Source organism: Drosophila miranda (genome assembly GCF_003369915.1).
Source record: "Drosophila miranda strain MSH22 chromosome Y unlocalized genomic scaffold, D.miranda_PacBio2.1 Contig_Y2_pilon, whole genome shotgun sequence".
Lineage (NCBI taxonomy): Eukaryota > Metazoa > Arthropoda > Insecta > Diptera > Drosophilidae > Drosophila > Drosophila miranda.
In genome coordinates this window covers 23,123,526-23,151,022 of record NW_022881614.1, presented here as the reverse complement: position 1 = coordinate 23,151,022, position 27,497 = coordinate 23,123,526, and the positions used below count along the sequence as shown (strand labels likewise).

The 27,497-nt window shown below is 45.9% G+C and overlaps 2 protein-coding genes and 1 pseudogene across 6 annotated transcripts; 2 read left to right on the top strand and 1 right to left on the bottom strand.

The window, feature by feature from the left end:
- Positions 1-1,169: 1,169 nt before the first annotated feature.
- LOC117185863 (putative ferric-chelate reductase 1 homolog) lies at positions 1,170-19,689 on the top strand. Of its 4 annotated transcripts, none has more exons than XM_033397541.1 (7): positions 1,170-1,199; positions 16,929-17,428; positions 17,489-17,981; positions 18,052-18,673; positions 18,739-18,851; positions 19,080-19,238; positions 19,304-19,689. In XM_033397541.1, the coding sequence occupies exons 1-7, from the start codon at positions 1,185-1,187 to the stop codon at positions 19,421-19,423; spliced, it is 2,022 nt and encodes a 673-aa protein (XP_033253432.1). In that variant the 5' UTR covers positions 1,170-1,184; the 3' UTR covers positions 19,424-19,689. The 4 variants fall into 4 exon arrangements, with proteins under 4 accessions (XP_033253432.1, XP_033253433.1, XP_033253434.1 ...); XM_033397542.1 differs by having other exon boundaries at positions 19,107-19,238; positions 19,304-19,423; XM_033397543.1 differs by lacking the exon at positions 1,170-1,199 and adding an exon at positions 1,275-1,471 and having other exon boundaries at positions 19,304-19,423.
- Positions 19,686-23,162, bottom strand: LOC117185804 (FAS-associated factor 1-like). 2 transcript variants are annotated; one of them, XM_033397545.1, is made up of 13 exons: positions 23,019-23,057; positions 22,768-22,836; positions 22,442-22,670; positions 22,242-22,382; positions 21,979-22,168; positions 21,711-21,912; positions 21,406-21,655; positions 21,198-21,343; positions 20,975-21,129; positions 20,758-20,903; positions 20,423-20,697; positions 20,245-20,364; positions 19,686-20,174 (listed from the first exon to the last, which is right to left on the bottom strand). In XM_033397545.1, the coding sequence occupies exons 1-13, from the start codon at positions 23,055-23,057 to the stop codon at positions 20,016-20,018; spliced, it is 2,121 nt and encodes a 706-aa protein (XP_033253436.1). In that variant the 3' UTR covers positions 19,686-20,015. The 2 variants fall into 2 exon arrangements, with proteins under 2 accessions (XP_033253436.1, XP_033253437.1); XM_033397546.1 differs by having other exon boundaries at positions 20,016-20,174; positions 22,242-22,367; positions 23,019-23,162.
- A 428-nt stretch (positions 23,163-23,590) lies between these two features.
- On the top strand, positions 23,591-24,989 carry LOC117193745 (annotated as a pseudogene).
- The last annotated feature ends 2,508 nt before the right edge of the window (positions 24,990-27,497 follow it).

The window sequence follows — 27,497 nt, the reverse complement described above, 5'->3', positions numbered from 1 at the left end:
CGGGTGAAAGAGGTCCTTACCCGATTCAAGTTCTGTTATTGATACTATCGACTAGATACGAGTGGTGCGCGCCAAATATAAGTTTTTTGAATGTGAACGACAAGGATTAAAATGTTGTCAACCGGGCCATTACCGATTCAAAAAATTCATCAATTTTGATATTTCGTCGAATATTCTAAGCTATACAGCACATTTAGCCATGCCCACAAAATTGTATACGATTCATGAATCAATTTTCTACTTGATTGGCTTATTTTAAATAATTTTTATTGAATTTCTATATAACGTTGAAAATGAAATTTAATAGATTGATGAAACTGGCAAAATATACCATTATATACGGATTTACCGTAAAAATACCGTCGGTTCAATTTTGACATCAAAAACTACCGAAAATTATTAAAAATACCGTAAACGGTCACCCTGCGTGTAGAGGTGTAAGACCACCGATGACACAGTCGACAGAATCGACAGAATCGTTATATTCAAAACTATTAAGCAGCGCCACTATCGATGGTTTGACAGCTCTATTGCAGTGTTTATCGGACTTATCTGCAAAATATACCGTCCGACCCTCAGAAATACACCAAAATATACTGTGTCATTTTAAAAATATACCGTAAATATACGGACGAATCGGGATCATCAGGATTTTGATGCTGATCAGAAATTAATGAATACTAACGCGTCTTGAAAAATAATGGAAAATACTATGAAAAGTTTAAAAATATGCACGGTGTGTGAGCTAGACGGGGTATCTAAGTCCACTCCACTTACCATACAGATGTGTCAGACTAAACACCAAACATTGGGCTTATCGCTATTTTTCCACGATCGAAAATCATATTCCTCGATTTTGCTATTCATAAAGAGTCCTAAATCTTTGGCTCGAAGCATAAATATAAAGATTTTTTGTTTTGCCTACTGTAATTTGTGCCCATAGACTGTACACATTTGATTTTTTGTTAACTCTCACACATAATACATTTCTTTTAGCTATCATACAAAATTTGAATTTTTAACCGACAGTTTAACGTACACCTGGCCACACTCTGCCTAGAGCAAGAAATATGCCATTACGGGCATTGTTGGTATCGATTTTGATGTGCATGCAAGCAATGGAAACAAGTCAAGATGGTATTCGTTGTAGCCTGTTAAAATTTAAACCAAATGATTTCAAAATCATGAGTGTAAATTATGTAATAAAAAAATTCAATTTTCCATCAGATTAAATAAATATTTTATGAAAATATAAAATTCGTTTTCTCGGCAACGTTCATCGCGCTGTTTGGGGAGCTCGCCAGGCCAGTAACTACCAAAAGCCCGGTGGCCCCACTGAGCCCCACACAGTCGTTGGCGGTATCGCGTTGCTTTCGGTTCGGTTACGGCGCAAAAGCGGTTAAAACTTCCACAGAGAAGTATACGCACGGAGCTTGGAGTTATTTTTAACGTTTTTTAACAGAAATTTTAGGTTAGTGCGTGCTTTGACAAACGAGTTTTAAGTTATTTGCAATAAATGGTGTTTTGTGCCCGCCTGTGGCGTGTTCTATGTACCAAAGGCCGATTGCCGCGGTAAAACGCTGGGGCACAGGTGTGCCGTGGCACAGACACAACAAAGTGTGCAAGCATTTTAGGAATGGCATGCAATATGCAAATATGTAGATCTACTCTACTCCACCCCACAGAAAGTGAAGTTAAACTTGAAAACTAACACAAAACTGCCACACCCACTGCCAATATTTGAGAGGAATCTTCGATGCTCCCATTGGATGAGATCGAAAAGTGATCATGCTAATTGGAAAACAACTTGTTTCAAGTTTACTAGGCTTCAGTTCATAAAAATTCCTAAGGTGCTGGGGGTACCTTTAGCGAAGAGTGTGAGCGCGAGACTCGCGCAAAAATAAATATGGAAAAAAAACTGTGTCTGTGTCGGTTGTTTCTTTCTACCTCAACTATGTCGCATGTACTCGTACGCTGGAACCGGTTCCTCAACAATGTGTGAATGATACGAAGCTGTGTGAGAGTGGCTCCGAGAGCCTGGGAAAGTGTGTGAGATCACAGACCCCAGCTGCATACATAGATCCACAAGGCATTTCAATTTCTATGGCACAGCTTAGTGCAACTCTTCTAATACAATGGGAAAATAGTAATGAATTAAACAACTTTTTACGCGAGAGTGTAAAACAAAGACCTGATGCGATCCATTGTCAAGTGAGTGATGTCAGCCGTTGCGCCTGCGCAGTCCCCAAAAGTTGGTGATGTAAACAGGGGATCGACGAAGACTAGGAGAAGGTATAGGCAATGAAAACGAAATGGAATGGAATGCAATAGAGCACAAGACGCTAAAAAGCAATTACCTGGAAAGAGGGCGTGGAGCTGGAGACGATGTCTTTATCTCTGGACGTGACGCTGGCCACCAGAAATTGGCACACTTGTGTGTTTGTGTTTTTCCTTTATGCAATCCCTAGCTCCGTTGATTAATCAACTGTGACACTCGCTTTCTATCCCCCGTAGTACTATGCAACAGACACATACTGTTGTAATTAACGACACATCCAATTGCTTTTGGCTTCACTTTTATGTGTGTCGTTACAAGTTTTCCTTGAATGCTCTCGTATGCGCATATGTACGTACCTTCTCTGATCTACTACATGATGTCATCTAATTGCAATTTTATATATGCACATTCATCAAATCAAATCAATATCATGACGGAACAGTAGAGGTCTTTTCGCAGCCGGTTCTACACGTGTGACATAGTTTTCCCATTTTCCGAGCCAGTGTGCACCTGTTCAGCTCTCAGTGCGGTTTTATTTTTGAATCATGGATTTGTTCTTCCATATCCCTTTTTCTATTGGGAATTGGGTTTGAGTCGGAAACTGTCGCTTCTAGTTCGAATTTCCATTTAAACTACACCATATACCTATGCATAAACAATGTAAAATTGGTTATAGACTTTGTAGCGCTTGTAGCAGGGAATGCTGAGTTTTTTGTGGCGCCATCTAGTGCTCAGAGTGGCAGGCGAACGACAGGTCAAGGGAAAACCAAAAAGACGGTAACAGGTCAAAACGTCAGGCTATCTCTGTTGAAAATGCATCCGGGGACCTGTTAGAGGATTTGCCGCCAGAACGTTGGCGTACCTATCGGCTATTCCCTCGTGAAAGTCAATTGAGTCGGTTGCGTATCGGTCCGACGGAAAGGAAAAACCAAGAATTTAGTGAAGAGAAAAACTCTAGGGAATCTAAATATCTAAATCCAAATTCGACTGCGAGATTCTTGGTTGAAGGCGAGTGGGCTATTCAGTCGTCAGAAGCCGTATAGCGCTGAGTCCGGTTGGTGTAAGTGCTGCGGGAAGAGAAGAGAAGGGCTAAAGGAGAATAAAGAGTTGTCCCATTTGTAGTCTTGGCGCTTAGTAAATCGAGTTAATCAGTGCGGATTCGATCGTCCAAGGAAGCCAGCCAGCAAACAACAGCAGCCTCAAGCCTAACAAAGTGGCGTTTAAACCTTTGGGACTGTCTGGAAAGCGCTCAGCCATCGGAGAAGCGAGCGTGGAAGCAGAGGGAGAAGACATTTGGGGAACGCTCGGTCCCCCCAAGCGGCTAGCTTCCCGAGGTGTTGGCGTCGGCACTTTAGTAGTCGAGCGCGACGCGGCAGATAAACAGGGCCCGTCCCTTGGTCGCGAGCAGATCGGCGAAGAGAAAGTGTTAATCTAGCACCGTCGGAGATTGGCCGTTTGGCCTTTTCTTTGCTTTCACGTACCTTTCACCTGCAGAAGCAGGGGAAAGAATTTGTGCTGTTCCCTTTCGCCCAGGAGGTGGAAAGGAAACATAGATAACAGTCGGGAGAAAGAGAATAGAAAAAAAGAGGAAGCAACGGATTGACGGAGTAATTGTATTCGTGTTTGTAAATGTGTAATTAATTATGATTTCTGTGCGGAGGTGATTAGGAGAGAATTAGATTTGATTCCGGTAGTGGCTTCTCGTGACTCTCGCCGATCTGCAAATATGATTTCCCCCAACCTTGTGCCCATTTAAGTGTTCTTCCACCACAGCAGCTTTAGGTATTCATCAAGGAAAGCGCTTTCGCCGATGGAGCCATGAACTGGAGAAAAGGTATGAGTGGACTTAAATTCTGTTATTAATAAATTACAACTTGAAACAAGAGAACTAGGGCCGTTCGGTGAGTGAGAGGGAGAAGTGCCCACTCGAATTGGTTTCGTAACATTACGGAGTCAGCAAGCAAGTTAGTTTGTCCATTTCGGACTTGTTTAGTATATCGTTTGTATGACACATAGCCAAGTATTTGTAGGAATTTTATACATATATTTCATTTAGCTACTCTTTTAATGTGGGGGATTATATTATGGTATTTGCGGGTATTGTTATTGTTTTAGCCAGTAAGTGAATAAACTTTATAATGTATTAATCTACCGCTTTGCTTTCGCTGGCAAATTCCCCATGTAGGACGCCCCGGGCAAAGGGGCCATTCCGTCAATAAATCGAACGGTTTGGAATGGCCATGGTAGGGTGGGCGACACGACCTCGACAACACCAGAGGCGGAGTTGAGATACCTTTCCAGCACACCTCCACAATTCTATTCAGGGGTAAACAGAGTCTCCCGGTTAAGCATTTTCGTCGTGACACGCTACTTCATTCGCGGTATAATGCGTATAGGCCACCAGCAGGAGGGGGGGCAAGAACATCACTCCAATAGCCGACGAGCAGAGGCCGGAAACCCAAAGCGTGTGCTTCCCTTCGCTGAATAACAGCTAGCCTGGCAGGATTTATATACACAGACGTGCGTAGGTGACACGTTAAATTTATGAATCATGAATTTTTAATTGGCGCCCAACGTGGGGCGGAAGTGGTCTCTGGAAGTGGTCATTGCTCAAGAATATCTTCTTTTCTCAACACCAAGTAGAGGGCTCGTCAGACGATTCGGAAAACGGAAGCAGAAGTTTTGACTTTTCATCCGGCCACGTCTGAGGAGCGTTTCGAAAAGTGCATCGATCTTAATAATACCCTACTTTTTCTGAGGCAGGAGTCTTAAACATGGTCTTTCGGGCGCATAGGACTGCAGAGGGAATCTCGTTTACTTACGGAACCCTGCCCACGGCTGAAGGACTGTGCGGAAGGCTTAGCCATTGCTGCTGATGAGCTTTAGCGCGTTGGACATACTCGGATTAATCTTGATTATAGAATTCCGTTGGCCACGAGTGAAATCAGAAGCAGAATGCTCATTTCAAGTGTAGAGTGCCGAGCCGAGATGTTTGGACGACAGCGGCGCGAATCAAAGCAGCAGCTGGCCACGGCTCGCGCATGCAGTTGTTGTTGGTTTTGATTAGACAGCGACAAGTGCAAGGCGTCTGCGCGCGTACACATTCTTTTCATTTTCTTTTGTGCTTAGGAATTGGGGTCTCAATTAGCATAGGGTCCGTTTCGCATGGGGATCAGCTATGCGTAAGGCAAAAATTTTTATGACTTTATTTTATCGTATCATATTCTTTGCGTTCTATTCTTGTGGTTTACATTCCATGTGTGTTATTTGGTAGGGCTGTTGATTTGCTAGCTCTCTCGCTGTACAAGGGAAGCGAGACTTGAAAACAGCTGTGGCGGTTGCTGGGCCATTGACCCTAAGTTGGCAACGTAGGAAGCTATGAATTATAACACGAGGAATCAGTTCTCTTTGCAATTTGAGTTCAGGTACAATTACTTATTATTTTTGAATTTTTAGGTCATCTTAGGTTTGCTAGCATAAGTTATCTGACTTTTAACTAGAATACTTAATTTAGTTTTACTATTAACACATTTTTAACTTTGGTTTTGTCTGCGTTTGATAAGTAAGTGTTTAGGTTTTGTCGTGTAGTTTTTGTGGGATATATTTTTGTCAGGACAGTTAGGAATTAAGTTTGATTTATTTTTTTGTACAATGGAGAACCCCGATAACGAGCCTGAACCGCCTCCGGCGCCAAAATGCCAGTTGTGTGGGAAAACTTTGGCTTCGGCTCCTACATTGAAAACAAAGTGCAGCCACGAGTTTCACAAAACTGGTATTGAGTCACATGTCAAGACCCATACTACCTGTCCCACATGCAAGACGCTATGCGTCGATAGAAGTACTCCTCATAATACCAGGTCCCAGGCCAAGCAAAACGATGCAGCAGCCATAACCGCTGAAAGAGTTAGTAGCATGGTTACACAGGCCATCAGCACGATGCAAAACGAGGTGGTAGCCCAGCTCACGGACAAAATGGCTCAAATCATTCAGTCCAGCATAGCAGCACATTTCCAAGAGACTGGCAATAGCATTCCTCAAGGGAATAGACGTGGGGAAGCGGATAATCCGGTCCAACAAAATAGGGACAGAGAAGTGGAGGAAACATTCCGACAGGGACTGAATAGTCAGTTGGAAATTACGTTTTAATGGGACCCAAGAAGGATTGAGCATTGATAATTTTCTCTATAGGGTAGAGGCTTTGACGCATCAGACTCTCGAGGGAAATTTTCCAGTTCTGTGTAGTAACGCCAGTCTGCTTTTTGACGGAAAGGCCAGAGATTTTTATTGGCGTTACCACAAGACTTCCGGATCGATGAGATGGGACCGGTTATGCCAAGCCCTAAGAAAGCAGTTTAGGGATTCTCGAACCGATGTGGATATCAGAGAAGCGATAAGGGACAGGAAGCAAAAAGAAAAAGAATATTTCGATTCCTTCCACGACGCCCTGATACAGCTGATGGATGATTTGGAAACTCCCATGTCCCATGCGCAATTTGCGACCTGAAATTAGACATGAACTCCTGAATGTCCAAATCGACTCCGTAGAACGTTTGAGAGAAGTCTGTCGTAGAAGGGAGGGTTTTCTCGACGACGTTAGGCGGAGTCAAGGGTACCAGAAATTGATTCCTTTCCGGAAACAGGTTGCGGAATTGGTAGAGGAAGCCCAATTAGAGGAGGCCTCCGAATTCTCGGATGTAGAAGAAGAGGACGATCGACTCCGTAGAACGTTTGAGAGAAGTCTGTCGTAGAAGGGAGGGTTTTCTCGACGACGTTAGGCGGAGTCAAGGGTACCAGCCATGGCACTGATTTGCTGGAATTGCCGAAAGGAGGGGCATCGCTACCACGATTGCGATAGCAAAAGGAAAATTTTTTGCTTTGGGTGCGGAGCACCTAATAAATATAAGCCGTCGTGTAGCAAGTGCCAAAAAAACGGCAGTGTTCAGCGTCAGTGTTCAGCGCATGCAGTCGAGTGCAGAGGCGAAATCCCAGTAGGGATACTTAAAACTACCGCCCAGCTTCCGTCTGAGAAATCAGAATCCGACATACCCCAAGCTTTAGTCTGGCCACAACTAGTCCATGCCAGATCCCATTCGCTTTTCACCAACGACCAACCCAGTAATAAGTCCCTCACAAGGAGTGCAAGAAGGATGAGAGCGTTCCGGCAGGCGGCGAAAGCGATAAATTGCATTCGTTACAAGCAGAAGGACAAGCGTCCATATGCGGAAGTTCGCCTGTTGGATCAGACGGTCCTTGGTCTATTGGACACCGGAGCAGCTATGAGTGTTATAGGCGGAAAGTTAGCAGAACGCGTAATCCAAAGCCGAATTCCTTTTAAGAGAGGAGTTGTAAATGCTTCCACTGCGGATGGACGGAGGCAAGAGGTAGTGGGACGACTGCGGACACCGGTGCAGTATAAGGGTGCAGTGAAGGACCTTGAGCTGCACATTATTCCATCGCTCAGCCAGGACTTGTATTTAGGAATCGATTTTTGGTCAAGTTTCGATTTATTACCACCCAGCATGTCGCTGGCAGAGATAGTTCATGAACCGCAGAACCTCAGCCGAGGGGAAATGGACCAGTTGCAAGCGACCATCAATTTATTTCCTTCGTTTTCCGTTTCCGGTCTAGGAAAGACGGCTCTGCTTTCCCATTCAATTGATGTAGGTGATGCAAAAGCCGTGAAGCAGAGACACTTCCCTGTATCTCCTGCGGTAGAGAAATTGTTATATGCGGAGATAGATCGGATGCTCAGCTTAGGGGTGATAGAGGAATCCGATAGTGCGTGGTCATCAACGGTAGTATTGGTGCAGAAGCCAGGAAAGGTGAGGCTATGTTTAGATAGTAGGAAAGTTAACGCGGTGACCAAAAAAGACGCGTATCCGTTACCACAAATTGATGGGATTTTAGGACGTCTTCCTAAGGCGTTGTTTATTTCGAGCCTGGATCTTAAGGATGCCTATTGGCAAGTTCCCTTAGAGCCGAGCTCACGCGATAAAAACGCGTTCACGGTTCCGGGGAAACCTCTCTACCAGTATAAGGTAATGCCTTTTGGTCTCACTAATGCTTCGCAGACCATGACAAGGCTGACGGACAAGGTAATTCCGGCCAGTTTAAGAAATGAAGTTTTTGTGTACCTGGACGACCTTTTGATTGTGTCGGACAGTTTTGAGTCACATCGGAGAGTGTTGAGTGAAGTGGCAAGTTACATAAAAGCGGCAGGGTTAACGCTGAATGTGGAGAAAAGCAAGTTTTGCATGAAGTCAGTGCGGTATTTGGAGCATATAGTAGGCGAAGGGGTTATTCGTACAGATCCGGATAAGATTTCGGCTATGTCCGATTTTCCTTTGCCAAAATCCCTAAAGTCTCTGCGTCGCTTCCTAGGTATGGTAGGCTGGTACAGGAAGTTTATAAGCAACTTCGCATCGGTAGCCGCGCCTCTCACGGACTTGCTCAAACCCAGACAGAAATTTTCAATGACTCCAGAGGGTCAGGAGGCTTTTGAAAAGTTGAAGGAGATGCTTTGCTCAGCGCCAGTTTTGCGTAGTCCTGATTTTAGCAAACCATTCTATGTTCACTGCGACGCTAGAAAGACAGGCGTTGGGGGAGTGCTGGTGCAGAAGACACCGGAGGGGGACGAATATCCGATTGCGTTTGTATCGAAAAAACTCAACAAAGCCCAAAAGAATTATTCGGTCACCGAACAAGAATGTCTGGCCGCAATAGTTTGCATAAATAGGTTCAGAGCTTACATCGAGGGGCATGAATTTACTGTAATCACTGATCACGCCTCTTTAAAGTGGCTCATGTCACAAACTGACTTACACTCACGTCTAGCCCGATGGGCATTAAAGCTGCAGAGTTTCTCGTTTAAAATCGAGCATCGTAGCGGCAGGCTTAATGTGGTTCCGGATGCTCTTTCTCGCGTAAATGAGGAGGAAGTGGCGACTCTAGACGCGAGCAATGGGTTGTTGGTGGCAGAAGATTACGTGGAGATCGTAGAAAGGGTTAGGGCAAATATTAATAAGTTGCCAGATCTCAAAATTGTAGATAACTTGTTGTATCGTAGGTCAGATCACGCAACAGGAGAGGTGCTACATGATGTGTTCATTTGGAAACTCTGGATTCCTCAAGGGTTAGTGGTTGACGTTTTGCGTAACGCGCACGACAATCCACTGGCTTCCCATGGAGGCATTCACAAAACCCTAGAAAGGATACGACGGTATTATTACTGGCCTGGTTTGGTTGCCGATGTGAAGACGTATATCCAGGCTTGTGATGTCTGCAAGACTACCAAGGCCCCCAATACAATCCAGAGACCGAAGATTGGAATTGCGCCCGAGTCACAACGTTTCTTCCAGAAATTATATGTAGATTTCCTGGGGCCATATCCCCGTTCAAGAAGTGGACATATAGGCATCTTTATCGTCCTCGATCACTATTCTAAATATGTGTTTCTTAAGGCAGTGAAGTAGTTGACCGCGGACGTGGTAGTCAAATACATGCAGCAAGATCTTTTTCATGCTTTCGGGGTTCCGGAGACAATAGTATCCGACAATGGCACACAATTTAAGTCTGAGGCATTCCAAAAGCTACTCCGGGAATATAAAGTTTCGCACACTCTCACGGCCCTGTACGCACCCCAAGCTAATGCTTCCGAACGTGTAAATCGCTCGGTGATTGCAGCAATCCGATCTTATGTGCGCGAGGATCAGAAGGACTGGGACGAGCACCTCAGCAGCATTTGCTGCGCATTGCGTTCGGCGGTGCATGCAAGTCTGAATGCAACTCCTTATTATATGGTGTTCGGACAGCATTTCATCACTTCCGGGGCAACATACAAGCTTCTGAGAGCATTGCGGGTGATGGACGACAGGTCAGCAGTTTTCTCGCGGGAGGATTCATTAGACTTGGTTCGAAGCAAGGCTCTAGAAGTCATGAAAAAATAGAACGATAAGAATGAACGGCAGTATAACTTACGGTCGAGAGACATATCCTACAATGTCGGCCAGGAGGTGTTCCGAAGAAATTTCAGGCAGAGCAATTTTCAGTCAGGGTACAGCGCGAAGTTGGGTCCGGGCTTTCTGAAGGCCAGGGTCAAAAAGAAGATAGGGCAGGCCTGCTATGAGTTAGAGGATTTGCAGGGTCGTTACGTAGGACGGTTTCACGCGAAAGATCTTCGTCAGTAAACCAACTGCTTCAAGCTGTCCTGTTATCATTCTTGGGAGTGTGACCCCCAAGCCTGATCTTTCGGGGGGGCTTTTGTAGCGCTTGTAACAGGGAATGCTGAGTTTTTTGTGGCGCCATCTAGTGCTCAGAGTGGCAGGCGAACGACAGGTCAAGGGAAAACCAAAAAGACGGTAACAGGTCAAAACGTCAGGCTATCTCTGTTGAAAATGCATCCAGGGACCTGTTAGAGGATTTGCCGCCAGAACGTTGGCGTCCCTATCGGCTATTCCCTCGTGAAAGTCAATTGAGTCGGTTGCGTATCGGTCCGACGGAAAGGAAAAACCAAGAATTTAGTGAAAAACTCTAGGGAATCTAAATATCTAAATCCAAGATTCGACTGCGAGATTCTTGGTTGAAGGCGAGTGGGCTATTCAGTCGTCAGAAGCCGTATAGCGCTGAGTCCGGTTGGTGTAAGTGCTGCGGGAAGAGACGAGAAGGGCTAAAGGAGAATAAAGAGTTGTCCCATTTGTAGTCTTGGCGCTTAGTAAATCGAGTTAATCAGTGCGGATTCGATCGTCCAAGGAAGCCAGCCAGCAAACAACAGCAGCCTCAAGCCTAACAAAGTGGCGTTTAAACCTTTGGGACTGTCTGGAAAGCGATCAGCCATCGGAGAAGCGAGCGTGGAAGCAGAGGGAGAAGACATTTGGGCAACGCTCGGTCCCCCCAAGCGGCTAGCTTCCCGAGGTGTTGGCGTCTGCACTTTAGTAGTCGAGCGCGACGCGGCAGATAAGGAGGGCCCGTCCCTTGGTCGCGAGCAGATCGGCGGAGAGGAAGTGTTAATCTAGCACCGTCGGAGATTGGCCGTTTGGCCTTTTCTTTGCTTTCGCGTACCTTTCACCTGCAGAAGCAGGGGAAAGAATTTGTGCTGTTCCCTTTTGCCCAGGAGGTGGAAAGGAAACATAGATAACAGTCGGGAGAAAGAGAATAGAAAAAAAAGAGGAAGCAACGGATTGACGGAGTAATTGTATTCGTGTTTGTAAATGTGTAATTAATTATGATTTCTGTGCGGAGGTGATTAGGAGAGAATTAGATTTGATTCCGGTAGTGGCTTCTCGTGACTCTCGCCGATCTGCAAATATGATTTCCCCCAACCTTGTGCCCATTTAAGTGTTCTTCCACCACAGCAGCTTTAGGTATTCATCGAGGAAAGCGCTTTCGCCGATGGAGCCATGAACTGGAGAAAAGGTATGAGTGGACTTGAATTCTGTTATTAATAAATTACAACTTGAAACAAGGGAACTAGGGCCGGTCGGTGAGTGAGAGGGAGAAGTGCCCACTCGAATTGGTTTCGTAACATTACGGAGTCAGCAAGCAAGTTAGTTTGTCCATTTCGGACTTGTTTAGTATATCGTTTGTATGACACATAGCCAAGTATTTGTAGGAATTTTATACATATATTTCATTTAGCTACTCTTTTAATGTGGGGGATTATATTATGGTATTTGCGGGTAATGTTATTGTTTTAGCCAGTAAGTGAATAAACTTTATAATGTATTAATCTACCGCTTTGCTTTCGCTGGAAAATTCCACATGTAGGACGCCCCGGACAAAGGGGCCATTCCGTCAATAAATCGAACGGTTTGGAATGGCCATGGTAGGGTGGGCGACACGACCTCGACAACACCAGAGGCGGAGTTGAGATACCTTTCCAGCACACCTCCACAATTCTATTCAGGGATAAACAGTGTCTCCCGGTTAAGCATTTTCGTCGTGACACGCTACTTCATTCGCGGTATAATGCGTATAGGCCACCAGCAGGAGGGGGGGCAAGAACATCACTCCAATAGCCGACGAGCAGAGGCCGGAAACCCAAAGCGTGTGCTTCCCTTCGCTGAATAACAGCTAGCCTGGCAGGATTTATATACACAGACGTGCGTAGGTGACACGTTACAACTTTTATCAACGGGAGGTTTGAAATTAATTTTCCCAGAAAGAACGACGATACCCATCAAGAAGCTAGAAGCCCCCTGACACATGCCACTTCGGGTTTTCCTCCTGTACACACAAGCAGCAAATGTTGATCAATCTGCCAGGCATAGAATGGATGGAATATATACATATGTATGTACCTCCTTGAAATTATAGCTCTAACCCCATGACAAACCCTCCCTGTTGTATATTTGGGTACTCCCTGGAAAAGCGAACACAAGCGAGTGTTAACCCAGTTTACACAATTCGTGGCACGCGATGTCCGGTTAAGATTGCCTTGAAATGACCAGCAATTGCCACAGCAAAGAAAATTGTTAGCCCACCTTGACCGAACCCCATCCTATACCAAGTCACATCCCCACCCTTGGCACTAGCGTGGGGTCAATAGTTTGGCGTGTGCTACTAAATTTCTACGAGCTGGGAACTTCCAAGCCCCTAACTATTTTATGGCTGATAAACAAGATAAGACAGCTAGATAGAGGCATATTTCTTGAATTGGTTAGTCTTATCCGGGAGCATGATAAAGCCAAAGAAATCTTATCAATATTTGTCAACGAAGCACATACTACTTAACGACACTACTCCAGAACTTCACGCGACATTCAGAGGGTTGTATCTAATTAGAGTGATTTCAAATTAAACATGTAACTTATCCGATCCAGTCGGGTATTTACCAGTCGGGTAAGTGGACCAAATGGGCCGCGTCTCGTAACAGAACACCGGAGAGGCGCAGCATCGGCAATGTGCTTGAAGAATGTTGGGACACAGTCGCTGCGCAGCATAACACCGCGTGTAAGCCGCGTCAGCAGATTAATGCAGTTAATATCTATAGATTCTCTAAGACTCTCTCTCTCTCCGATCGAGATAACAAAATATGCTTGGATGAAGTAAATTCGTCGATTCCTATTTTATTTTTTGCCCAGCCGCAATTCATTTATCTACTGGCTCTGATCCACATTGATCTTTTGGGTCTACAAAATTTTCAACTTTTAATATTGATCAAAGCCATTAGAGTGGTGCTGTCAAAAGCAGAGCTTAATGTTTCTCAGATCTGTACAATCCGCATGTACAATATGCATATAGCAAACGTTGTGTGCACTCGTACACTGACAGCATTCAAATTGCGACTATTTTTTGTTTTACCAGTCTGAAAACTGGCTTTTTAACAAGGGCATGACAACCTCTATTGGGGAGCGGGCACACCACATAGTATGGGTATATACAAATGCATACATACGGACAAATACCATATAATAAGCATGATAGAGCCAAGTGTAGGAGCCCACATAATGGCTCATTGTTGTTGTGTATTTGTTGTGGAAAAGTCGCTAATCAGTTTTGTCTCACGTTCACAAAACAAAAGCTTAACAACCAAGCCAAGCCGTAGCGAATGGGAGCTGGGGGGGCCAATGGCTATATGGCCAAAACACTTATTAATGTGCCAAGAATTTAATGGAAAGCATTTATTGTTATGGCTGCGGCCGTTTTGGGGCCAGGTGAAATTTTTCAGGTTTTCACTTTACCTTCCACAGTATGACGACGAACGTGGTGGCGGCCCTATTGGCCATGTTTGTCTGTCAGTAAAGGTCTGGGTCTCTGGTGAATGTGATGTTTTCTAGATAAATCATTCACAATCAATAAATTTGACTTTCAAGGTCCGAACGAATAAAAAGTGAGCGCTCATTGTGCGGTTCTTATATGGCGCGAATATATACCAAAAACGAGGTGGAACGTTGTGAGTTGCTGCGGACACCGCAACTCTACAGTTATACCCGATACTAAGTCAGTATGGCTCTCCTGCGGCAGACGCCGCTAATATTGAACCACACGACAAAGAGTGCGTGCGAGAGAGACAGAAAATCAGTCTGAGCGTGACGTCGGGCGCTGCGTAGCCACTGAAAATTGATTTCTTGCTTTTGGCTACAAAAATGATCCGATCTGATCCAGATTCAGCAATCTGATAGATATGGTCATTATCTATGATTCTGCGTTTTTAGTTTTCTCAAATGTGCAATATTGTGGATGCAACAGATTTTCGTCTTTTGTGGGGGCGGAAGGGGGTGGGGCGGAATTCTGAGATATACGTTTTATAGTGAGATCTAAAAGAAGTGCGGATACCAAATTTGGCCACTCTAGTCTCTGAGATTTGTGGATGCCCCAGATTTTCGTCCTTTGCGGGGGCGGAAGGGGGTGTGGCGAAATTTGGACACGAAACGGTCAAGGTCCGATATCACAGGAGTGTGGATACCAAATTTGGTTGCTCTGGCTCTTATAGGTTCTGAGATCCTTGAACTCATATTTTGCAATTGACAAAACCGACCATGAAACCTGTGTGTTAGAGAGAGACAGAGCGAGAAAGAATGAAATTGTTTTCTTGATTCTGGCTATAATCATTATACGATCTGGTTCAGATTTTGCACTGTAGAAGATATGGTCATCCTCACCGATTCTGCGTTTTTGGTTTTATCGTATCTTTAAAAATGTGGATGCCACAGATTTTCGTCCTTTGTGGGGGCGGAAGTGGGCGGGGCGAAGTTTTGAAATATTTTTGTAGCAGTGACATATCACAGAAGTCTGGATCCAAAACATCGTTGCTCTAGCTCTTATAGTCTTTGAGCACTAGGCGCTGAAGGGGACGGACGGACGGACGGACGGACAGAGAGACAGGGCTCAATCGACTCGGCTATTGATGCTGATCAAGAATATATATACTTTATGGGGTCGGAAACGATTCCTTCTGGACGTTACACACATCCACTTTTACCACAAATCTAATATACCCCAATACTCATTTTGAGTATCGGGTATAACAAAAATAAGGTCTAAACAATGACTGTATCGAGCTAAAGCCGAAGCTTGTGGCGAGCTTCAATTAGCATTTTGCTGGCATTTCAAAGAAAGGCGATGGAATTAATTTTACAATAATAAAAACGCATTTAAAGCCAGATATATACAAGCTCGTATAAAGATAGTATATAGTATAATGAAAAGGAAAACACTTCAAGGTTAATCGCAAATGTTTTCAAATTCAAGTTCAATTCGAATTCTTGTTATTTCAAGAGAGGGGAGCGACAAAATCAGAGCGTTATATGCATACACGCTGCTTGTCTGGGTAGATCGTTGTTCGCCTTCGCTTTAAATGAATCACAGCCTGAATTCATCAGTATGCCGATCGTGTAGGCACATGGGAAAATCCACTATACATAGTGGTTTTGTATGCTGCGGTCGTTTCACTCCCGCGGCGTCTCCCACAAGCGAAAGCAAAAGTCACGTTCTGAGTCATTCTGGGGGAACTGACCTCGATAATATGGCACTGGCTCGGCACCCACCTGCAAAAAAAGCACCATAAATTCGCCTGACAATTGTCGGCCACTAAAAATAATTAAGTAATTTGCTTAAGCGCAATAAACGCTTAATTTATTACACCGCTAAACTAAACCACTAATCGCCGACTCGATTTACTGTACTATGTAGTGGGCACTACGTATACGCAGCGGTGCCTGACGAGCTCCACAGTGATTAGCATTGAGTGGCCAACAAACCGATAGTTAAATGGTGTTAAACGATACGGTGGCCCTCTCCCCTCTAAATATACATAGCCCTAACGTCAGGCACAATCTGTCGCGATATGACTACCGTCTGCTGTCAGTGTAGCATTCGTAATTATATGATACTTTGAATATGCATGAATCTGATTTAGGTTGAACACTCACAATTTAACACTCTAATGGGGTTTGGGAACATTTGGCGATGAATGAGCTTATCTAAGGCACTCTTAAGCATATGGCATGAAAGAAGTGGAATTTGGTGATATATTTGTTTGTGTTTTTAGGATCTTTCATGGGAAATCTACTATATGAACATTAACAACTGCAGAACTGATTTATAACAAGTTTTGCCAAAATATGCATTAATCGTTCAACTCAAGTTCATATGAAAGGTACTCTGCTACCTATTATGAAACGATTAAGGTTAACTTTCAAGGTATTATTATGCTTCTATCAGAGAGAGAGAGAGAACTATTTCAGCATTTTATTGGTCAATTTGCTTATGGTACCTGAGGCCCCACTCTATAGTGCTTCACTGATAGTACCTCATTGACTATAGTCATAGAGAAAGATAGTTATCATCAAGTGTGTCGATACACAACCAGATAAGCAGATACATATTCGCAGATACATTTGCAATTCTTCGGTGGCTGTCTGGTGGCAGTTCACAGGAAACGTGTCACCGATAAGCGGGGGCGACATTGTTTGCCAAAGTTGGCAGTGCAATTATTTATGCCATGGTAATTAAACAGTCGGCAAATTATAGAAATGGAAATGGTAGTACGTGGAGATGCGTATGACGGGGTGCAGACGGAAGCGTGGACACGGTTCGGTTCGCTTCTGATCACTCGTGGTTACACCAGAAGCGAAGCGATGAACGAACGAACCAACGAAAGAACGAACATCTTGTTTGATTAACATTCTGACTCACATTGTCTTCTCGACAGGTGCTCAAAAAGATGACGCTGACGGTGCGGAGAGACCACGAGCGATTCGGCTGGAGTGCGCTGGCGATGACGATGTCGCTGCTAGTGATGGCTACCTGGTTGGAGCCCAGCCAGAGCTTGCCGCAGGGTGCACCGGAAACGGTGTGCGACACAATGCTGCCGTTCCATTCGGGTGGCAGTGTGCTGCCCCAGAACAGTGGGGCCCCCTTCAGCGTGGAGACCTCCGCCTCGACGGTGGGCCAGGGCCAGACGGTGCGCGTGGATGTCACGGGAGTGCCGGAGGGTCTGACCTTCTGTGGCTTCATGGTGCAGGCTCGCAACCGCAATCCGCCCCACCAGATTGTCGGCCAGTTCAGCCCGGCCCGCGACGGCACAGTCAAGCTGATGAACTGCGAGAACTCCGTGAACAACTCGGCAACGCACAGCAATGCGGGGCCCAAGCCGCAGGTCTACCTGGTGTGGCAGTCCCCGGTGGACTTCCTCGGCCAAGTGGTCTTCAAGTGAGTAGAGAGATCCTCTAAAGAAGCCACTTCTCTAACTCTAACTTCTCTCCTCCGTAGTGCCACGATTGCCCAATCGTACAGTGAATTCTGGGTGGGCGTTCCCTCTAATCCTGTGCAGATTGTCAGGCGTGACCTGGGTGCCGTGCCACTGCCCACAGCTGTTCCACAGCCTGCCTTTGGAGCTGCTCTTCCTACCACTCGAGCACCGCATGTGCCGCCCAACTACGTGGCGCCGAGCGCTGTGGCAGCCACCGCTGATCCCTTCTACAATGGCTGCGGCGTGAGCAAGAACTGTTTCGGCTTACCCGATGGCTGTGTGAACAGCAAGACCTGCACCTCCGTGGCCGCCGTGACAGTGCGCGGGGACATCTACGAGTTCGAGCTACAGTCTGGCAGGGGCAACAATACTGCCTACGTGGCAGTGGGTCTCTCGGAGGATGCCAAGATGGGTGAGGACCTGACCACCGAGTGTGTTCCCGAGAATGGCCGTGTCGTCATGTACTCCTCCCTCACCTCGGCCACTCCCTACGCCGCCGTCAGGACCAGCGTGGTAAGTTGTGGGACAGTCCACAGTCCCATGCTGATGTTCCATTTATGAATGGCTATCTTCTTCTTTGCAGTCCCAGAGCTCGGCTCGTCTGCTGAATGCCTCGATTGTGGATGGTGTGATCTATTGCAAGGTGGAGCGGGATCCGGTTACCGTGGTGCAGGGACGCACCTTTGACCTGAGAAGGAAACAGTACCATCTGCTGGTGGCCTCCGGCAGCAGTCTGAAGGACAACAGTGTGGGCTATCACGACATTGGTCGCCTGCCCTCGGGCAAGGCCATTAACCTGGCCGAAGTACAGGACCTGAGCGGTTCGAGCAATATCCTCGTGCAGCTGCATGGCGCCTTCATGATCGTCGCCTGGATTGGCACCACATCGTTGGGCATCAGCTTTGCCCGCTACTTCAAGCAGACGTGGGTGGGCAGACAGAGCTGCGGCAAGGACCAGTGGTTCGCGGGGCATCGCCTGCTCATGGTCACAACCTGGTCGCTGACAATAGCCGCCTACATCCTCATCTGGGTGGAGCTGAAACGGGCGGTGTGGCATGCCCACTCCATCATTGGCCTGATCACCGTGATCCTGTGCTTCCTTCAGCCCATTGGTGCTTTATTCCGCCCCGGGCCCAATGACAAGAAGCGGCCGTACTTCAACTGGGGTCATTGGCTGGGCGGCAATCTGGCTCACATCCTGGGCAGTAAGTAACCCTCGCAGAAGAGTTGACTCATCTGGGAATAACATGCTCTTTCCTTGCTCTTTCAGTTGTGACCATCTTTTTTTCGGTGAAACTGCCAAAGGCGGAACTGCCCGAATGGATGGACTGGATTTTGGTCAGCTTCGTGGTGGTCCATGTCCTCGTCCACCTGATATTCTCTGTAAGTAGAGCGACTGATACCCCAGGGTGGTTGTGTGTACCCCTTTCATTTGACCCCAAAGTGTATAAAGAGTAGTCAAACCAGATCTCTATCGAGATCTTGGTTCCCTGCATTGTCTGCCTGTACAGAGGTTCTAGTTGTGTCCCTAAACGCTCATTCATCTGCTACTAATTCATATGTCATCCATTGTCCAACAAGAGCAACGTGGCTATGTCCATTAATGTGTAGATTGGCTTGTGCTTGAATCATTGGCAGATTACGGGATTGGCCTCGGAACGACACCTCAGCCAGCGGGCTAACACCTTCCAGATGGGCGAAATGTCGCCGCATCATCAACAGCACGCCATGCGCAATGGCATGACAATGGAGCGCAAAATGGATGCACCGGTAGGTCAAGGTTCTTCTAATCTTCTATATAAGCACTACACGGATTCTTGTTTCCCCTCTTTCAGTATGGTGCCATGCGCAAGCGACTGCTGGGAGTCTATGGTGTGGTATTGGCGTTGTTTGTTGTGGTGCTGATTTTGCTGGTGGTGCTGGCTCCCATCGAACAATTTCTGGGCAAAACCTAGACTCCTGAATCTGGATCGGATTGGAAGATGTAGCGTTAGACAGTGCTCTCCTACCCTTGCTCATTCGCTCTCTTACCCATCCATTTGCGATGGCCTATATTCGTAACAACCTTGTGTGCTCATTGTTTAACCCCTGATTCCTGACCCCCCTCTCCCCTACACCGTTTTATATGTTGTTTTATGTGTAATTAGGCGCAGTGTCACCCGGCCGTTCAGTACATGTTATATAATTTATTATTAATAAAAGTAAAACAAGCCAACATAAATGCATTAAATTTGTTTATATTCCCGTTCTCTAATCAGCTATCCCGCAAGTGTCATTGGGTGCTGGTGCTGGCTGCTGCTGGGGCATGTATCAGTTTCTGGATGCACTTTCTTCTTCTATATATATTTCATTTATGTACGAGTATATATATATATATAGTTGTAAAAACTATTACAATTATTTGGAGCAGACCATTATCATTAGATATAGTATATGTTTGTATTTGTATTATGTGTACGCTGTTTGTATACTTTTGGGGCTCCACTAAAATTATTATACTTAACTGAAATTGAAAAAACAAAACTCTTAACACGGAACGAAACGGAATCATCGCTCTTCTAGTATGAACGTCTCCTGCGGATACAGTTTGAGCATCTCCAGGGTTTGGCTAGATTCGATGGCTGTCAGATCGCGACGCGGCCAGCTGCTGATCAGTTTGTACTCTTCGATGAGGAACCCATTGGCGGTCACATAGTTCAGCAGATCCTGCAGGGATTTCAAAAAGAATCCCAGGTTAATAATGGCTTTGATCAAGAGGGATGCTTCCTCCGCTTACCTTCAAGTTGTTTTGAGTGTAGAATCTTCTTTCGAGAAAATCGCCCGTGGGCTTTCGCACACGTATCTTGAATATGTTCGTTTCCTGCTCCCCCGGCTCCTGAGGCAGCGACTGTTCAGCCTGCCAAATAACGAGATTTGGTTAAGAAAATTCTTTAACTTAATTGGTAGCTACTTACGACTAATCGTATGGACTCGCGCCTGGCGCTCTCCTCAGCTCGCTCTGACTCAATGCGCTTACGTTCGGCTGCCTGGGCGGCCGCCTTTTGACTCTTTGCTGCCTCTTTGGCCATGTCCGCCTGTAGGGTTTCCTCGTATGCCATGTCCTGCTCGGCCTTCACTTGATCCCGTGCCGCTTTTTCATCCTCCTGTCGTATCTCAACCTGCAGCTGCTCCTCGTACATGGCGGTTGTTTCAATGAGCCTTGTTAGCAAATCATCCAGACCAATATTACCTAAAAAGTAAAGGCTTGTATATGAAATATAAAGATTTGAGGGACTTTGAGTTGCCGTACCATGAATCACAGAGAGAACCTCGCAGTTACTTCCCATTTGTCGGCTCTTTCCAACTAGCATAATGGCCGGAAGCTTGTCTAGCTTTATGTTTCTGGCCGTGAGTGAGGCGTTGCTGCTTATACGAGCCGTCAGCAAAGAGAGGAACCTGAAAACATCATGGATTCATTAAGTATATGTTTTTGATGCGAGTTGGAGGTCATTTAATTGTAAAATTACATATCCTTGTTGCTCTCGTAGGTCATGTCCCAGCCGAAGAGAATAAACTTTTCCTTTAATGTCTGAATTATGCTCTCTGCTTTCATCAGATGATCACAGAAAACATTCGTGAGTATGCTCTCGCCGTGATGTAAGTAAATGGCCAAGAGTTTACGCTATAAATATTAAGAATGATATATACACTTCCTCTTTGGGAATAGTTGGGTGCTATTGTTGTTATCACCTCTTTGGCAGGCTTGTGGCAGGCCAGCTGCAAGGCATTATCTAAGCTGCCGTCAAAGAACTCAGGATAGGGCTCACCGAACCGGGACCGGTAGTTCGCCACAAACTGGTTGGACCCAGTCGTCTCATCATCCGTATTGTTTGGTACTAGAGAAACGACAATTTTAGTCAGAGCAAAATATAAAAAAAAAAGCTTTTTGAGTCCTCACTTAGATGTCTGTTGAGCGGTTGAACGGGCGGAGAATCTGTAAATATGTACTCAGCCGTATTGAAGTCCGTGGCATCCTCAAACTCATCCGCTGAGCTCTCGCTGTCGAGAGTCACAACATCGAATACGTTGTTCAACAAACTGGAACTCGTTTGTGCGTTGTCGCCATCGAGAGACACATTGGAATTTGATAGAACGCGTTCCGCAATGTTTCGTAAGACGAATCGGTGATTCAGCTCAATGCCCGATTGCTGAAATGATCATCAAAGTTTAATACACATGTCGATGATAGCCGAAAGAATTTACCGCCAAGGTTGTTTCATTATTACAACCACTGGGCCAGCCGGTCCATTCTTGATGCCTCACTGGTATGTTCTTCACGCAGAAAACATTCATTTTAACTTCTTGGATGGTAGTCTGTCCGGATAGGCTCAATGTGAAGGTGCCTTCCGGCTCGTACAATATCTTGATAGTGAAATCCTTATCTGTTCGCTGCGGCACCTCATCTCTAAAAGGATAGCGTGACAAGTCGTTTTATAATACAGTTTTAAGAATCATTATTTGCATCGCTTACGGTTCTGTGTCCATGAAACCATCATCGGTTAGATCAACGAGAATCAGCTCGTTTTCCTGTGACAAATCTAAATTACAAATTTGTGTTCCCCCTATCTGAGCATCGCTGGCCCTCAAAGGCGGCCAGCCGCTTATGGCCTGCCGACACACTGGGACATTGGTCGCGTCGAAAATTTTGCGTTTTAGTTGCTCTAAAAGAAGCGAATCCAGAAGAAAGGATGGGATTACCTTCGGTTGCGGCTTACAGGTGCGCGAGGTACCTACCAATCGTTGCTGTTGGAGGCAATCGTATGTGGAACAACATCTGATTGAAGTGTATGTTGAAGTTCATGAAGTTTTGGTTGTAGTTTTGACTGGAGGGATCCAAGTTAATGGTCGACGTCAGATGGGCTAGCAATTGTGACGCTATAGTAGATATGTGCCATGTAATTTGTGTATATACGACGTAATCACATTATACTCACTGGGATACCGATTCCGGTGGTTCTGATTATGGTTGTGCATAGTCGATGCGAAGAAGCTGGAGGCGCCGGCATTCGATGGCCCCGGCAGCTCATCGTAGCTGGGAGGCCTGAACCCGTTTGTGTTCGATTGTGATCCCGGCTGCACTGGATCCGGGACAGCTGGCCGGGCCGCCTGTATGGGATTGGACAGCGGCGCATCGTCATGGGGCATGACTCGGCTCAGGGCATCCTGCAGCAGACAAAGCAACAAACGCCAACGCAATAGAATATACGCATGTGCGAAGACCGAGACAAAGACGCCTGTGACGTTGCAGAATAGAACTTACCATAAGATTCCAGTTGACAGCCTCCAGGTGGGAGAAGGCCTCTCCGACATCGTCGATGCCAGTTATGTTCTACGAATATCATGAAAGGGGGAACACTCGCATTACAATCTTGAGTTAATCCGAGAAAATTATCCCACACAACGTCACCCACAAACAGCGAACACACAGCACACACGCACCGAAAATGTGCGCATAAAATAATCACAGAAATTTCTCGTGATTCTCGGTGGGACGTGGCCAGAGTACTTTACCTGGAAACTGGCCAGGGTCTCGTCCTTGTTCTCTGACATTATAAGTGGTTGCGGGGTTGCCTGTTTAAATTGTTTTCTACTTATAAGATTTTCACTACAAAAAATTACACAAAGAAAAAGTGACAGTCCAGTGTGACCAGTTTTCGGATAGGCCAAGCGCAATAAGGTATTTTGCTGCCAAGTGAATGTTATCGTTCACAGCTCTGTTGCTGCCTACTCTAATAAATTCAAACAGAGGGGCGCCAAACCTCCAGCTTGAGTAACAGGGCGAAAATGATATCCCGTATATATATTGGTTTAACTGATTCTCTGTTGAGTTCCAGAATCCTTTCATCAGCGTAATGTATTCGGTTTTAAATTGTGATTAATATGGGAAACTTAATATTGTGGGACATCGCAGCGAAGATCCAGCAGGCAGTACTCGATGTCGCCCACGCACAACAGCGACCAGAACAAATGTCATACGATTAATCTTCATAAGGGGAGTAAAATCAAAGACGAGAGGCGATGTGATTTCGATGTGGCCGGGACCCAGTTCGGCATAGATGAATCCTGTCGTTACAGCTGATAACATGTTGCTTGCTGCCTTGAAACTCGGCCTGGTTTTGGCTGCAGTTAGAGGGTGTTGCATGCTACCAGCTCCGCTGGCGGACAGCGAAATGGATCGGCAGCACGAGCTGCCCCAGCGCATCTACGGGTTGCTCGATAAAATGTCCTGCAGCCGGAAGCTTAATGCGAGCGCCACATTCGCCCTGCTCCTGGCCGAATTCCTGATAAAACGTGAGCTTAATGAGCCGTGCATGCGCGATAGAGATGACAGATGTCCCCCACGTAAGCAATGGGAATTTATGAATATTTATCGTTGGCAGAGAAACTGCGCTACGTGCCGCCCACTCGCTTCGAGAGGCAACTCTACTATCATTTGCTGAACAGGATGGAGCACATCAAGAGCCGCTCAAGTGTCTCCCTGGCAACAGCAACGGGCATCGAAAGACAAAGTAAGAGCGAATAGAACATGTGAATATCCGATTGGGGCACTTGAATCCCAATGTTTCTTCCAGTCCTGGAAACTGCCTTTCAGAGAAACGTCATGCTTCTGCCGCCATCGGTAAGGTACGGTCAATTGGATGCCAATGGAGAGTACGAGCAGCTGGGGCCATATATGGGAAAGTGGTCAACGAATGCCACCCCAATAGAACGCAATCAGGTGAGCTGAAATAGAACCCCACACCTAATAATAGCCCAAACTCTCCCACTCTCTCTCTCTCTCTCTCTTTGTCTCCTGTAGATCTCTGCATGAGGGAGATTGTGGAGCTCGACTTGAGAAACTGTAAGCTGCCTTCCCACGAGTGCCTGGAGCTGCTGAGCAGCGATGCACCCACCTTTGGCTACCAGAGGACCCATCAGTATGTATATCCCTTAATAGCTTACCCAAGAACCTACCCCACATTCCACCTTTCAGGGTGCTTCTTCTCTACATGCTGCAGCATCACGTGTGTGCCCCCCATTTGAGCCCTCCGCAGGTGTACGAGCTGCTGGCCAAGAGCCATTGCAATGAGGTGGTACGCGAACAGAAGGCAATACGGAGCCTGGGGAGCAGTATCGAGATTTATATTTGGAGCAAGGTGAGCACGGCTTATCTGCCACTTGTATGAGGTATCTTTACGAGTACCCTCCCGTCCTGCCTCGACAGCAACAATCTGCGGCCTCTTTGGCTACAATGAGGTTTTGAACTGGCGCAATGTGATGGAAATTGGCAGCTGGTTCGAGGACGACGCTGATGATGGCGATGATAATGTGGCTGACAAGTCCCACGATAGTCAGCATATAAACGATCTGGCCTTGGTCTTCTATATAAATGCAATGTTGCTGTTGCACTAAGGTCTCCTTCGCCCCAATCTTTATCCGCATACCCCTGCTGCTTGCTGATTGCTTTTGCTTGATAAGTTAATAAAGTGCCACTTATGGCTTATTGCTTGATGTTTGTGCTAGCTTCGAAATCCGTCTGGAAGTCTAGCTAATGCCTTTGTTATTGGCACCCATCGTTGAGGGGGTGGTGTTGAATGGGGTGTGTGCCAGCGACATGTGGAATGGGGAAGGAAACCACATTTGTAATGTGACACATTACTTGCGCTTGGCTGGCTGCTCGACTGATGGATATGCAGCCATGACAACAACGAAAACGTCGACAACACTTTCCATTACAAATTGCTAACATTGAATGCCATGACAACAACGAAAACGTCGACAGTGGAATACTAAATTTGCCCTGGCATAATCGAAAACATGGAAGCCAGAGGCACAAGCCGGGTCGGTTCGGTTCGGTTCGGGGTCGTTTGGGGTCTCCGACTGGATATTAATGCCTCATTTGCTGCCACTCGAATACAGGGCAGGCAGAGTGCAACGCTTGTCTCTCTCTAACACACAGGTTTCATGGTCGGTTTTGTCAATTGCAAAATATGAGTTCAAGGATCTCAGAACCTATAAGAGCCAGAGCAACCAAATTTGGTATCCACACTCCTGTGATATCGGACCTTGACCGTTTCGTGTCCAAATTTCGCCACACCCCCTTCCGCCCCCGCAAAGGACGAAAATCTGGGGCATCCACAAATCTCAGAGACTATTAAGGCTAGAGTAACCAAATTTGGTATCCGCACTTCTGTTAGATCTCACTATAAAACGTATATCTCAGAATTTCGCCCCACCATTTTCCGCCCCCACAAAGGACGAAAATCTGTTGCATCCACAATATTGCACATTCGAGAAAACTAAAAACGCAGAATCATAGATAATGATCATATATATCAGATTGCTGAATCTGGATCAGATCAGATCATTTTTATAGCCAAAAGGAACAAATCAATTTGCACTGGCTACGCAGCGCCCGACGTCACGCTCAGACTGATTTTCTGTGTCTCTCGCACGCACTCCTTGTCGTGTCGTTTAATATTAGCGGCGTCTGCCGGAGGAGAGCCATACTGACTTAGTATCGGGTATAACTGTAGAGTTGCGGTCTCCGCAGCAACTCACAACGTTCCCCCTCGTTTTTTTTCTTGAGTTGCCTGCTGATTGTAGTTCAATACTTGTGTTATTTTCGGAAGTGAAACTTGGTTTGCTAGTTTTTGATTGAAGCAACATGTCTATGATGAAGTACAAAGAAATATATTGAATTTTATTAGCAATGAACATGGAGTAGACTTATAATTTCCTAGGGACAGGGTGACGTAATGGGGTAGGGTAAGAATTTTAGGAATTTCCAGAACCTTCGCACCACTGGAAATCGTTTGGGTGGAATTGGGATAGGGATAGTGCTCTGGCCTGGCATGGCCTGGCCTGGCCTGGCCTAGACATTCCTGCTTCTTTTCTCACATGTGTATATGTATATATATAGCTTTTTATACCCGATACTCAAAATGAGTATTGGGGTATATTAGATTTGTGGTAAAAGTGGATGTGTGTAACGTCCAGAAGGAATCGTTTCCGACCCCATAAAGTATATATATTCCTGATCAGCATCAATAGCCGAGTCGATTGAGCCATGTCTGCCTGTCCGTCTGTCCGTCCGTCCGTCTGTCCGTCCGTCCGTCTGTCCGTCTGTCCGTCCGTCCGTCTGTCCGTCCGTCCGTCTGTCCGTCCCCTTCAGCGCCTAGTGCTCAAAGACTATAAGAGCTAGAGCAACGATGTTTTGGATCCAGACTTCTGTGATATGTCACTGCTACAAAAATATTTCAAAACTTCGCCCCGCCCACTACCGCCCCCACAAAGGACGAAAATCTGAGGCACCCACAATTTTAAAGATACGAGAAAACCAAAAACTCAGAATCGTAGAGAATGACCATATCTTTTAGACTGCAGAATTTGAATAAGATCGTATTATTATTATAGCCAGCATCGAGAAAACAATTTCATTTTTTCTCGCCCTGTCTCTCTCTAACACACACGTAGCATAGCCGGCTTTGCTTAGATTAAAACATTAGCGCCTAGATCTCAGAGACTATAAAAGCTAGAGCAACCAAATTTGGTATCCACACTCCTAATATATCGGACCGAGACGAGTTTGTTTCAAAATTTCGCCACACCCCCTTCAGCCCCCGCAAAGGATGAAAATCTGGGGAAATTCACAAATCTCAGAGACTATTAAGGCTAGAGTAACCAAATTTGGTATCCGCACTCCTGTTAGATCTCACTTTAAAACGTAATCTCAGAATTTCGCCCCACCCCCTTCCGCCCCCACAAAGGACGAAAATCTGTTGCATCCACAATATTGAGGATACGAGAAAACAAAAAACGCAGAATAAAACGCAGATAATGATCATTTCTATCAGATTGCTGAATCTGGATCAGATCAGATAATTTTTATAGCCAATAGGAACAAATCAATTTGCAGTGGCTACGCAGCGCCCGACGTCACGCTCAGACTGATTTTCTGTCTCTCTCGCACGCACTCTTTGTCGTGTCGTTCAATATTAGCGGCGTCTG